General features: G+C 43.8%; 1 protein-coding gene across 1 annotated transcript in view; it reads left to right on the top strand.

Annotated features, from left to right (window-relative positions):
• Positions 1–4,943: 4,943 nt before the first annotated feature.
• Positions 4,944–15,020, top strand: part of LOC143927409 (protein KHNYN-like) — a gene marked incomplete at its 5' end in the record, with an annotated part of 42,478 nt that continues 32,401 nt past the window's right edge. The window contains 1 exon segment of the mRNA XM_077451886.1: positions 4,944–6,484. Coding sequence (XP_077308012.1) covers positions 4,944–6,484 — 1,541 coding nt within the window.

Consider the following 15,020-nt stretch of genomic DNA (forward strand, 5'->3'; position numbering starts at 1 on the left):
GCATGCTCCACGTGCAGAGGTTGCCAGGAAGTCGGCGCAGCACTGCGCTAATCACAGGCAGTGAGACATTGCCCCGATGTGTGGCTGCAGAGATCGGGCAATGTCTCACTGCCTGTGATTAGCGCAGCACTACGCCGACTTCCTGGCGGGCTCTGCACGTGGAGTATGTGAACACGCCGGAGCTCAGCCCTAGTTGTGAGATGCATGATATTAAAGTAATTGGAATGGAAAAAAATGGTATTTAAAACAAATCCACAAACATGTCGTACTTTCAAAACATAGAGAGAGAGCAGCGCCATGTAAGTGCAGCAATGTGATGACATTTATTGCAAAGATGACAATTGAAAACTCGCAGGATAAAAAGGTAAGAGCGCAAGTGGAGTTGTATGATGGTTCCTCCACTCCTGGGGAGGACAAGCTGCAATCAGAAGACACAGTCACTGGTTCCATCTATGCTGGTGGTTTCCAGCTAGGGTTGCCACCTCATCCCTTTAAACCCGAACACATATGAATTACACAGATTCTGGGGCTAATTTAATGCAGATGAGGCACCACGTGAGTTTAATTACCACCTTAATCAGCCACAGAACCTGTGTAATTAATATTTGTTTGGTTATAAAGGGATGAGGTGGCAACCCTACTCCCAGGGCTTCCAGGGACTCAGATGAGCTCAGATGCAGTCGCTGACGTCTCATCCGGATGGATGGTGGAGTGGGGAGGTGCGCACATTCGGAGCATGCATTATCCTTCATCAGGCAGTCTGACTCCTAACACACACACCTCCCCACTGCATCCGGATGTGACGTCAGCGACTGCATCTGAGCTCATCTGAGTCCCTGGAAGCCACCAGCGTAGACGGAACCAGTGACTGTCTCTTCTCCTGATTGCAGCTTGTCCTCCCCGGGATTGGATGAACCACCATACAACTCCACGTGTGCTCTTACCTTTTTATCCTGTGAATTTTTAATTGTCATCTTTGGAATAAATGTCATCACATTGCTACACTTAGATGGTGCTGCTCTCTCTTTGTTTTGCATTTTCACAGATTTCCTTCTAGCTTGTATCCGAGCCTGCAGCCGTCCAATGTCGGCACCCCCTGGGATTGCCACTTGGTCCGGATTTGCATAAACCTCTATTTTACGGATTTTTTGTGACAGAGAGTTTAATTGCCCACTCTCTTTCCACTCAGCTGACAGTGCGCAAATGAGTGTTTGTTATTGCTAACATGTCATACTTACCTGCTCTGTGCAGTGGTTTTGCACAGAGCAGACATGATCTTTCTCTTCTCTGGTCCCCCCCCCCCCCACCAGCACTCTGGGCCCCTCCCCCTTGCTGAGAGCCCCATTGCAATCCGATTGCTGTGGGGGCACCGGTGCAAGCTCACTCCGAATTCGGCTCTTTGCATCCATAAAACACAGCGAGCATGGCTCAGCCCTGCGCCCCCCCGTCCCAGTCCCCCCTCATTGGCTGTGATTGACAGCAGCAGGAGCCATTAGCATCTCAGCCAGTCAGGAGGGAGAGACCTTGGGTCTCGTGCACATCAAGCTGGATCGAGATTGGGCTCAGATAAAAATTAGGGGGACTGAAGGGGGAGCTGCACACTCAAGGTTTTTTACCTTCATGCATAGAATGCATGAAGGTAAAAAAAAAAAAAAAAAACCCTCAGCCTTTACAGCCACTTTAAATAGCAATAAGACCCCATCCCAGCCAAAACTTTTTTCCTGGTTCTGAATAGAATGGGAAAAGTTAAAACCCCTGTTGGGCTTTTATTGATGTCTGTGTCTCCACTGGTAGGATTTTCTGTCACTTCCTGGGTGGTCATGAACAGCTATTTTTTTTTTTCTGGCAGTGGAAAAGTTGGAACAATTGTTTTATTGCGGTTTGTGGCTGTATCGTAAAGGTCCCCCATACATGTGTTTTTTTTTTTTTTTTTTTGTCAAAGCCTAATTGAATGAACAGAAGTTAGAAGCTGATTGGCTACCATGCACAGCTACACCAGATTTTGCACTCTAGAAAATCAACCCCACAGTTTGCCCTAACACTGTCTCAGAACCCTCACTCTTTTGCTCTAACAAAGTGGGCTTTCAGATGTGGGGAAGAATGCTCCAGAGCACTGTCACATGGGAGACAAATTTAACTTGGCATGTCGAGTATCACATGCAGCACCGCCTGTCAAACCTAGCCATTGAGGTCAATTGGACTACATAGCAACCACAAGCCAAGTACTTGGCTTGCAGTTGCAGTGCGATATTTCAATGCAAAATCCCACTTCAGCCAAGAAAAATAAAACAGCCAAAAAAAAAAAACTGGCATTCAGGAGGCAGCAGTATCACCTTCTGAATGCCTGCAAACTGTCTCTGAAAAGTCATCCACCATTGATGACTTTTCAGAGAGATGGTAGGGACGGCTGGTCGCGTGAAAGAGGCCTTAGGCTGGATTCACACCTATGCATTTTTTGTGCTTTTTTGCATTTTGCAGATTTGCACTACAGTCCATTTAACATGGTTTCCTATGGAACACGTTCTGTAGTGCAAATCTGCAAAATGCAAAAAGCACTAAAAATGCATAGGTGTGAATCCAGCCTTAGTGTAAGCTCTGACACTACCCGACACTGGAGCTTGCCCAGGGTGAATTCCTACAACAGGCAGCTAGAGGGAATAGGTAGGTGAGTATACTTGGTGCTGGTAAGGGTATGCATTATCAAGAGAAACTGTCACTATGCCCTAACAAGGCAGATGGCAATGGGGGTTATTTACTAAAGGCAAATCCACATTGCACTGCAAGTGCACTTGAAAGTACAATGAAAGTGAACTTGGAAGTAAAGTCGCTGTAGATCCGAGGGGGACATGCAAGGAAAATAAAAACCAGCATTTTAGCTTGCACATGATTGGATGATAAAATCAGCAGAGCTTCCATTCATTTCAGATCTACCCCTTAGATCAGGGATATGCAATTAGCGGACCTCCAGCTGTTGCAGAACTACAATTCCCATGAGACATAGCAAGACACTGACAGCCACAAGCATGACACCCAGAGGCAGAGGCATGATGGGACTTGTAGTTTTGCAACAGCTGGAGGTCCGCTAATTGCATATCCCTGCCTTAGATTAAAGCTACTTTCACACTGAGGCGTTGGGCGTGCTTTCAGTAAAGTGGCGCTATATTTAGTGGCGCTTTACCGTCGTTTTAGCTGTGCTTTTCGGCCGCTAGCGGGCAGTTTTACCCCCCGATAGCGGCCAAAAAAGGGGAAGGGGCGTTTTAGGAGCGGTAAATATACCGCTCCTACAGCGCTCCAAAGATGCAGCTTGCAGGAAATTTTTCAGCGTCCTGCAAGCGCACCACTCCAGTGTGAAAGCCCTCGGGCTTTCACACTGGAGATACAGCAGCGGCTGTTTGAAGGCGCTTTGCAGGCGCTATTTTTAGCACTCTAGCGCCTGCAAAGCACCTCAGTGTGAAAGGGGCACTTTCAAGTGCACTTGCAGTGCAAAGTGGATTTACCTTTCATAAATAACCCCCAATGTCTATTAAGTTACTTTAGCAGAGGTAGCAAACACCTGTTGTGGCTGCTGTAGCAACATGTACACGAAAGGGCTCGAAGCGCATACACTTAAGGGTTTGTGCCTGTGCACTAGAGATACAGCGCTTCCAGCCCTTTGTATGCATGTTGCTACAGTAGTGGTAGCAGAAGTTTGCTACCCCTGTTATAGCAACTTCACTCAAAGGGCTATAGAGATGTCTGCTGTTATTCTTAGGGGCTAAATAGATCCAAAGAAAATAATTCCTCCTTTCGCTGGACAAAATTCTCTCCTCTCTGGATGAATGCACATGGATCCTCACATGTCTCCTATCGCCGTCCTCATCCGGCCCACTTCAGTCCTACAGCCCTCCTTGGCTCTCCTGTGACTTGTCAGCCCACCTCCACACTCCCTGCCCTTCCTCCCCAGAGGGCAAACTAACAAAAGTGAGAAAAAAAATGTATGACTCCTGGGATACCTGACGAATATATCTTAGGCGTCCGCGTGAAGGAAGGAGACCATGTCATTCACCTGGGCATATTACAAGCAATTACATTTTTGCTTTTCAATGATAACACAGCAAGGGCAGAAGTTTTAATAGAAGAAAAGATAAAAAAAAAATAAGGTATAAGTAATGCCTTCAAAGTTTCTAGGGTTTTCTCTAGGGCAGGATCCCAAACCTTTGGTTAAGAAATGATGGAGCTCCCAGTACTGTATCTCCCCACAGTTCCATGTGACATCACTGAAGGTGTCTTCCCACAATTCCCTGTGACATCACTGAAGGTGTCTTCCCACAGTTCCCTGTGACATCACTAGCTGTAAGTCCATGTTTGGTACTAGTCCAAATATGGAGAGCATACCCTGCAACTCTAAAACCATTGTATGGCCATGATTGCCTTTCACTTTTCGTGTGTTCGGATCCTGCACTGAGCAAGACTCATGGTTGAAGGACATTTGATCCTGCTAAGTGTAAAGGATGAGTTAAAGCAGATGTTGCTTAAAAAAGCAAGGTTTGATTTGCTGATAGTTCCCACCCATCCCCGAAATAAAAAATGCTATCACCACAAGTCACTTCCAAAAAGACACCTGCTGTAAACATAAAAGACACTATTCTCACCTTTCAAGCATCTTGTGTCTTAAGATGCCATCATATAACTGCTTTCCAGCTGCAGCAGGTATTAACCTAGCCACGGGTCGAATACCTTCTAACTCTCCCCCCTTCTCATCTTGCACACAATTGTTCCTACCACCAGTGTGTACGCCCCATAGTGAAGTGCAAGTTGGCGGGTGGAGAAGGTATCCACCTGGAAATGTGCAATCTGTAAGCTGTAAACTATGGTTTCTTGCATGAAAATTTTAGCAAAAATAAAAGCTTTTGGTGAGTATGGTTTTAAGAATAACATACAATAATCCTCTTCTGTTCCTTTAGGATTATATTAAAGGACTATGCACCCCAGAGTTAACTGAGGACTTTAACTACCCACGTGAGATGCACTGCATCTTTGTTGGGGCTGGGGGTCTCTTCCTTGACTGCCTAATTAGAGCTACTTCAGCATGCGTCAAACCTCAAAGTCATGGACTGATTACAATCTCTGGCTTGGCCGAGGGAGTAGTAATGGCCCAAAGTCAAATTCATGCATTTTTAGATGTTTGTAACACCAAGCCAGAAGACCAAGAAACCTCTATTAAAAGGAATTTTAAGGCTTTGGTAGAAGAACATAATGACTTACATGCACTGGATCTTCTTATTCTTCCAACTTCCACCAAGGAACAGTTACTAGCTCTTGTAGAGGAGGACAAAGAGAGTAGACAGAAACAATCCACAAGCCACCAGAGGGAATGTGCTGCAACGAGAAAGCTTCCTCCCCTTCCTGCAGCAATGGAATATCCAAACCAGAGACTTGACAAACCTGTAATATCACAGCCAGTAGATATAACAAAGACTAGGCCCGTTAAAGGAGTTTTGCGTGAGAGGGCTTCTGAACCTCGTGAGCCAGGTAGGAACAAAATATGGGATCTGAAAAAACAGCCAGTACCACTTGGTGTACAGGAAAGTCCAGTGATGGGGTTAGATGAATGTGAGTCTTCAGGTTCTTATCTGAATGAAGAAACTGAACTGAATCAAAGGATGGAACCGCTAGTAAAAGATGATGAGGAATTCCAGCAAATATCTGGACTACTGGATACTATTATGAGGTGGGATGATGGAGAACCAGGCTCTCATCACAATTTTTCTTTAGCAACACAAAAAGAGTTTAACATGCTTTTAGACTTTTTCAAGACAATGGGTTATCAGGAATCTATTGTGCTTAAGGTGTTGTCAGAAAATGGGATCCAGGAGCCTTCTCAGATTCTGGACAAAGTTAAACAGGAACAATCTAGTCATAACCATAGTGACAGTAGCCAAGTACAAAGGCCTTCTACGCTTAAAAGTATGTCACGTGTTCTTTCTATTAATGATGATGACTACCTTTTAGAAGTAATGAAATCAGCTGCCAAAAATTGTGGCTATTCTCCCAGTGAAATTGTGGACATCGGAGATGGTTCTGTGGCTGGATTCCTAAGGAAACTCAATGAAAAAAATGATTCTGAAGATATTTTTCAAAGTGGGCCACAAAGAAAAGGACACGAAGAGAATGATTTGCAAATTCTGGAAAATCTTGTTCTAGAAAGGCCTGAGATAAACATTGTTAACCCAACTATGGGAATGGGTGATCTGCCGAGGAACAAACTAGTGGGTAATAATCACCCAGTTGAGGATATATTTCATGGTGGCCTCGAGCCAGAAAATATGAGCATAGAACAACCCAAAGGAACAACTGGTAAGGAAGAATCCAATGTACCTATTGTGACTGGAGCGCAGCGATTTAATGAAGCAATGCAGACTCCTTTCCAGCTTAACCTAAGAAATGAAAAAGGAAATGACCAACTGAGACATATCATTATAGATGGAAGTAATGTGGCCATGATGTAAGTAATGATTTCAATTCCAGTTCAATTCTATAAAATAAACATATATAATTGGGCGGATGTGTACTCAAGGCACCACATCCCTTATTTCTATAGAGAACCAAATGGTACAGTAAAATTTTGTATATGGGACTTTTTCGGTGCCTGGAAATCAAAAAGCAACATGTTTTTTTTGAATGTGCATAAATATAAGGTACCTTATTTGCAAATACTGTGGATACTGTATATGAAAAAGTTCATATAAATTATTAGGATTTTATCAGTTGTGGTAAACCTACATGTAGATGGGTTTTAATTGCCATAATACCTCCAAGCACTACATCATTTACAACCTGTGAAAAATTTCCATATGCATGTTTTTATGTGTAGCACTACCCCCAAAGAAGCTGCTTTGTAATTTGGGTTCTCCGTTTTGTGCCTCGAATTCAAGAACAGCCTCAGCCCCTCTGACACACTTGGTTGAATGAAAGTCACTGCAAGCACTTATAAGAACATGAGATACCTTTAATTTGGCTGTGAGTTAGTACCATGAAATAGACACAAGACTGTTTAGTGATAAATTATCTCAATGGAGGGCCATCTTAATAGCATCATGGGCCCCTGGGCAAAGTAATGCTCTGAGGCCCCCACAATGGAGACAGCGCAGGTAAACAGACATCAAATAGGTAAGAGGCAAACAAGTAGAGCATCCCCTTTTGGGTGGAGCTCTGCATTAACTACACGAACAAGGATTCTGAACAGCAAACAATCAGTGGGAAAATACTACATACAATCATGGCCGAAATTGTTGGCATCCTAAAAGTTTTTCCAGAAAATCAAGTATTTCTCCCAGAAATGTATTGCAGTAACATATGTTTTGCTATGCACATGTTTATTCCCTTTGTGTGTATTGAAACAAAACAAAAAAGGGAGGAAAAAAAGCAAATTGGACATAATGTCACACAAAACTCCAAAAATGGGCTGGTCAAAATTCTTGGCACCCTTAACTTATTATTTGGTTGCACACCCTTTGGAAAAAATAACTTAATCTGTCGCTTCCTATAACCATCAATAAGCTTCTTACACCTCTCATCCGGAATTTTGGACCACTCTTCCTTTGCAACCTGCTCCAGGTCTCTCTTATTGGAAGGGTGCCTTTTCCCAACAGCAATTTTAAGATCTTTCCACAGGTGTTCAATGGGATTTAGATCTGGGCTCATTGGTGGCCACTTTAGAACTCTCCAGCGATTTGTTGCCATCCATTTCTGGGTGCTTATTGATGTATGTTTGGGGTCATTGTCCTGCTGGAAGACCCAAAATCTCGGACGCAAACCCAGCTTTCTGACACTGGGCTCTACAGTACGACCCAAAATCCTTTGGTAATCCTCAGATTTCATGATGCCTTGCACACATTCAAGGCACCCAGTGCCAGAGGCAGCAAAACAACCCCAAAGCATCATTGAACCTCCACCATGTTTCACTATAGGTACTGTGTTCTTTTCTTTGTAGGCCTCATTCCGTTCTCGGTAAACAGTAGAATGATGTGCTTTACCGAAAAGCTCTATCTTGGTTTCATCTGTCCACAAGACGTTTTCCCAGAAGGATTTTGGCTTACTCAAGTACATTTTGGCAAGCACTGGTCTTGCTTTTATGTCTCTGTGTCAGCAGTGGGGTCTTCCTGGGTCTCCTGCCATAGCGTTTCATTTCATTTAAATGTCGACGGATAGTTCGCGTTGGCACTGATGCTCCCTGAGTCTGCAGGACAGCTTGAATTTCTTTGGAACTTGTTTGGGGCTGCTTATCCACCATCCGGACTATCCTGCGTTGCAACCTTTCATCAATTTATCTCTTCCATCCATGCCCAGAGAGATTAGCTACAGTGCCATGGGTTGCAAACTTCTTGATAATTTTGCACACTGTGGACAAAGGCAAATCTAGATCTCTGGAGATGTACTTGTAACCTTGAGATTGTTGATATTTTGCCACAATTTTGTTTCTCAAGTCCTCAGACAGTTCTCTTCTCCTCTTTCTGTTGCCCATGCTTAGTGTGGCACACACAGACACACAATGCAAAGACTAAGTGAACTTCTCTCCTTTTTATCTGCTTTCAGGTGTGATTTCTATATTGCCCACACCTGTTACTTGCCCCAGGTGAGTTTAAAGGAGCATCACATGCTTAAAACATCTTATGAATCCACAATTTTGAAAGGGTGCCAAGAATTTTGACCAGCCTATTTTTGGAATTTTGTTTGACATTATGTCCAATTTGCTTGTTTTCCTCCCTTTTTTGTTTTGTTTCAATACACACAAAGGGAATAAACATGTGTATAGCAAAATATGTGTTACTACAATACTTTTCTGTGAGAAATACTTGATTTTTTGGAAAAATCTCTGGGGTGCCAACAATTTAGGCCATGACTGTACATAAAGTAACAAAGCTGTCCTGAGCATATATCTGCTAGATTGATGCCTCCCCGGCAATATGGCCCCTCTATACCCTAGATATCCCCCCAGCACTCTGACCCCTCTACACCCCAAATATCCCCCCAGCACTCTGACTCCTCTACATCCCAGATATCCCCTCAGCACTCTGACCCCTCTACACCCTAGATATTCCCCCCAGCACTGTTATCATATATACCATGAGATACAACTTGTACTGTGACCCCACTACATCCCTGATATCCTCTACACTGTGGCCTCTCTACATCCCTGATACCTTTAGCACTATAGCCACCCAAGATACCCCAGATCCCCCCTCAGCATTATTTTCCCCCATACACCCTTGATATCTCCCAGCACCATTATTCCATCCATGTAGTACCACCTTTTCCAGTTGAGATACAGCGCATGTAAACTATGTGCCCACCTCCAGCACTGGACTTGCCTATACCGATCAAGCAGGCAGAAGGAGGGGCAAAAGGGGGGGGAGCATCCCTCCGGGCATTCCAAGCCCTTTGGTGCAAACAGTGCTGGACAGCTGGGTTCACTATGACACCATCCACAATGCTACTTACGCAGGCGGGCTCTCAGTGCTGCATACTCGGCAGCTCCCACTCCAGCTCCAACCCACAGCCTTCACGTCCCAAGCATTCAAACTGCATGGGGGGGGGGGGGGGTCAGAGCATCACTGGCGCTCCGGCCCTGCCCCTCCCTGCTAGCTGTGAAATAATGGGTATCGTTCTGCAGGGCACACCGCTGACAGCCTGCCTCCCCTGTGTATCCATCACTCTCAGTGCCATAATTGGGCCCCCAATTTTGGGGCAACTTGGGCCCTTTGGGGAATGTGCAGGGCCCCCCATGCAGCTGGAGCCCCTAGGCAGTGCCCAGGTGTGCTCACTCATTAAGACAGCTCTGACTCAATGGATTGGTAAATGGTGGCTTGAACATAAATGAACACACAGAAGGGTTTACAACCACTTTAACTTGTGAATCAGCAAAGTCTGAAATAGTGCATAAAAGCCTCAACTGCAATGTAAATAATAGTACTATAACTGGTGCAGCGTGCACTCTAAGAGAATGGCTAGGTTAGAGTGCAATGTCCCATGAGAGGTACCTCTTAGCATAGGCAATAGGTAGCGGTCTCTGTGTAGCACCTGTACAGGGGCAGGCTTTAGTCCTAACTCTTCAGCTGGCTAAGATTGGGGTCCCAGTTGTACTGTTGGTGCATGTGAGAATAGTCCCAGTCGAGCTTGCAGGCAGCAATAAGGCTACTAAATTACTGTATGGTCAGTTGCTAAAGGGCTCAGTCTCTCTAGCGGCAGATAGTAAATCTGCACAGCAGCAGCTTACCAGGCCCAACCAATACTGCAGCTTACCATCCATCTTGAGGCCTTCCTATTGGTTCAGGACTTTGAGTGCTGGCTGTCAGCACACCTGAACTCAGCACTCGAGTTCCTGCTCAGGCCACCATTATGCAATAAAATAGGCCACCCAGGCAAATACACCATACAAATAAAACCAGCGCTTATAAAGTCCTTAGTAGAATATTAATGCTTGTAAACTTGTTTTCCCGATTGTATATTAAAAATGCGGGTCAAAATAAAGCTCTGTTTCCAGATCGATTATGGTGCCTATTTTTTTATTTATTTAGTATCGTTCTTCACATCTCCAAGTTGGTAACCCAAAAGTGAAAGAAAAACTAGTGTAGTATGCACAAAGTCACCACATAATCAAAACGTTATAAAGTATTATGATCACATATATATGAAAGTACATGCCATACATCACCTGGTGCTCTATTCCTCCCACATGTCAATGTACTCTTACCAAACTATGTTATGTTCCTATCATTTATCAATTAAACATTGCTCTTCCTCCACTTTCAATAAATTCTCAGTGTTCCAATCCTTGTGATGCATGTATCCAAAGCAAAATAATTTTTAATAGTGTAATACAGTTACAACAAATATCACATTTCTAAAATAAATAACCTTGTGCATTCCTGTTCGCATAAGTCAACCCTCATGCCGATTGTCCTACGTCTCCACAAACTCCCTCAATTCCCTCAAATCTTTCTTTTGTTGGATACAAGGTATTCATATAAAAAATAAATATAAGTGACCATAATGCAGCAGAATTACATAAAAAGACATTTATTACAACACAGAGTGCTACCATGTAGTAAGACACATACTGTTGGATCAACTACTTCATCCCTTGATCAAGTCGAATGACGAAACACGTCAGTTGTGATGTCAGGCGCAGAGTGGTCGCATATCTGCGTGCATTAGTGCAAATACAACTGTGCCGAGAGCGTGCACCCTGCATGCTCCCAGCACAGTTATCGGCAACTAACGGAAAGCTCCCGATTGCTGCTTGCAATCGGGAGCTTTCCGATCATGTGACTGCTGTGACAGCTAATCATGGCAGTCACATGATCATAAAACCCGCCCCGCCTCCCAGCATCCTAAACCCCTAAAGGGTCAGGAGGAGCCAGCTCCAAGGGGTTAAAAGGATATCTAGATATGGAAGCTTACTGCAGTTGATGAAATCTTAATCATATGAACTTTCAAATGTTTTAATATATATTTGTACAATAAAGTACCATGAAAATGTGTCGCTCTTTGATGCCCAGGCACCCATATACAAATAATATTTGGTATAACAGTTAAATTCTGTGCTATGCTTTGTTCACCACAGAACTTATCATCTTACAAATAGTTTTCTTGGTCTTTACATTATCCAAACAATTTAAAATTGTATAAAATTTTTATGGCATAATATGATGAAAAGATAGGTTATCTAAAGATTTCAGTCTTTATCAGAAAGTAAACTGAATGCACTAAAATATATCTGACACGTACTGTGGGATGAAGAAATTGCACCAACATGCATTGTTTCTCCCTTCTTAGCGGAAGTGAACACTGATGGCTCTAGATAAGCCAATGAGCAACTGATGTTAATACAGTACAAAGCATCAAGGTCCAGTGCTTATAATGTGATTGTATGCCAGAAGCATAGATCCTAACACTATATTGCAGAATATTAAAGTTATATAAATGAACGCACTTGGATCATGCATACTAAAGCATTGACATATAAAACACACTTTCTAGCAAGCCCTCAGGGTTGCCACTTTTTCGTCAAGCCAAACCCGAACAATTTAGCGGCACCCAGCAAATTTTTTTTCTTCTAGTATACACTATGGGATTGTAACTGGGACACCTTTGGGCGCTCCAAAGAGAATAGTTATGCGGCACACATAGTGCCCCCTCAACCTCGTGTCAGGCCCTGTTTTGAGCCACATTCCTGTCTGAATAATGTGTCCGGGTTTGAAGTGGAGTAAAAGATGTACACATGATTCAAAAGCCGTACTGTCCGGGTGAATCCCAGACAGGTGGCAACCCTAGCCCTCATTCATCTCTGTATCTGTAAGCATTGTGGAAATATTTAATTTTCAGATCAGTTACCAACACAGTTAGGCTCCATTCATACTTTTGCATAGGGGGTCAAGCAATCCTGATTTTGTTGATTTTGTTGATCAGATGCACACAATTTTGCGTCTCATATAGGGCCAGCCTATTCCCTTAAATGGGCTGCCTTATGCACCGTTGTCGCCCGAAAAGAAGCTCCTGCTTCTTTTCAGGCGACAAACTTCACACGATTTTGAAAGGCAAGATTGACAACATTCACTGCATAATCACATCATGTTTGCGGTGCTATTAGAGGATAATGGCACCCAAATGCATGTTAAGCATTGTGCAACAATCACACACGATTTGGAATTGTGGGCAGAATTCTTCCCGCATTTTCAAATCGCAATATGTGAATGGAGCCTAAGGCCTCATGCATATGGACGTTTGCAGGCATTTGTGAATGCAAAACTTCTGCATTTAGGAAAATACATTGTGCGTAGGTAAATGCTGATGCACAAAAGCATCGGCATTTACATGAGTACAGAGTTATACAGTGATTTGCTTCTATGGCCGGCTGTATGGCCCACCTGCACCTTCCCTGGTGTGGGAAAAGGCACGTCACATATCCCAGGAGGCATAATGCTTCATTCCAAAAGAAGCAGGGGGCGTGCCTAGTGCCACATCATCGTGAGGCGTGCCTAGTGCCGCATCATCGGGAGGCGTGCCTAATGCTGCATCATCGGGAGGCGTGCCTAATGCCGCACCATCGGGAGGCGCGCCTAATGCCGCACCATCGGGAGGCGCGCCTAGTGCCACATCATTGGGAGGCGTGCCTAGTGCCACATCATTGGGAGGCATGCCTAGTGCCGCATCATCAGGAGAAGTGCCGGTTGAACTGGATAGAGTTTGAAGGCCTCACAATGATGTCACAATCAACATGGTGGTGCAGGACAGAGAGGTGGCAGAATACAAGAGGATCTCAGCTGGACAATGCTAGATTCCCTGGGTGGGGGAGTATGATATATGTGGGAGGCAATAATTTTACAATTTTGTGTGCCACATCCGAAATTGTAAACCAAAATTTTGGAATACCCCTAGTGGTGGACTTTTGAGGCACGTACAATAGATATCAGATTTTAAAGGTATAAAAAAAAATGTTTTATACCTTTTTAAAATCTGATATCTATTGTACGTGCCTCAAAATTCCACCACTAGGGGTATTCCAAAATTTTGGGTGGCCGAGTGTCGGAAATGTGCACAACAGAATGCCGGGTAAACAGGGGAAAAAGAAAGGGGGGGACGAAGATCCAGTGTATGTTAAGCCAAAAGCTTTTTTAGTGCTACATGGGGCTCTGTTGAAGAGATCCCACTTTGTATGCTGTTGACAATGGCTTCACCAGACAAGAAGTGAGGGAAAATCTACAACACTGACACAGACAGGAATAAAAAGCTGATGTCTGTGTATCTGTCCCCCTCATCACCATCATCAATCAAGCATAGTAACTCCAAGCCATATTCCTTCTTGGTAATGGGATTGTTTACATCTGACTGCTGAAAAATCTGCTACCTCAGCACTTTGTGTGCAGAGATGAAGCGTTCTTGGATTCCTATGACTGCATTCTTTGTCAATCATACCTAAACTGCTGCATGTACCTACAAGTCGGCGGACACACAGGGGGAGTTCAGTAAAGCCAAAGCTCCCAACTGTCCCTGATTTCGAGGGACTGTCTTTTATGCGACAAAGTCCCTCTTTCCTCCTCATTTGTCCCTCATTTTGGTCTGATCTATGTAATTGTATATAAAATGCACTATTTATCTATTAAAAAGTGTTTCCCTGCGCTAAACATTTCATCCAATTTCTAAATTGCTGCATTTGTTAATTCCAAAAGCAAACATAAAGCTATAGTAGTGGTGAAAAAAAGCACTTGTAGGTTTAACGGCAATTCTACTTTAAGGGGGGGGGTGTCCTATGCCTACATACTTTTGCTAATGGATGTCTATCATTCGCATCTTAGAAAGTTGGGAGGTATGGCAAAGCATAGCATGTGGTCTCTTAAAAAAAAACTTGCGCCTAAATCAGGAAAGCTTTGCGACTATTTTGTTATGGTTTCCACAGAATGAGGTTGCAACAGATTCAAAAAGAACTATCGCTAGTTTCTTAGATTAAGAACATTTTGTCATGACAAGTCAAGTGACAGTTTCCCCACACAGGGCTTGTGCGTTGCAAGGATGATAGCTGCCACTGGTGTCCTAGCAACCAATGACTCATTCCCTTCTGCCAGGGTTGCTAGGATAACAGCAGCCGCTGGTGTCATAGCAACCAGTGACTTATCTTCAGCAATAGCCATTTTTGTATAATGACAAGAATCTCTTGACCAACAACTGAATAAACCAGGGGTGAGTCATTAGTTATGTCACATTGACCGTGGATGAAGCCTGATGGGGGAACTTTGAATGAATAGTTCCCCATCAGGATCCCCTTGGCTTGTTAGTTATGACAGTGGGTGGATTCAATAACTGCTATTTAGTTTAATATTGACTATGGCATCCGTCCACTGTCTTCTGCTGTCAATCACAAGGGAGGCTCACATGATGGGGAAGTAGTCTGAGTTCCCTATCAGGCGCTGCTCCCATCAGAGAAAAACCTCTGTGATTTTATCAGACTCAGTGTCCGTGAGCTGTACTGAGGACAGGTGTCC

The sequence above is a fragment of the Lithobates pipiens genome, unplaced genomic scaffold (assembly GCF_037356315.1).
Source record: "Lithobates pipiens isolate NorthernLeopardFrog02 unplaced genomic scaffold, aLitPip1_a1.2 Scaffold_1, whole genome shotgun sequence".
Lineage (NCBI taxonomy): Eukaryota > Metazoa > Chordata > Amphibia > Anura > Ranidae > Lithobates > Lithobates pipiens.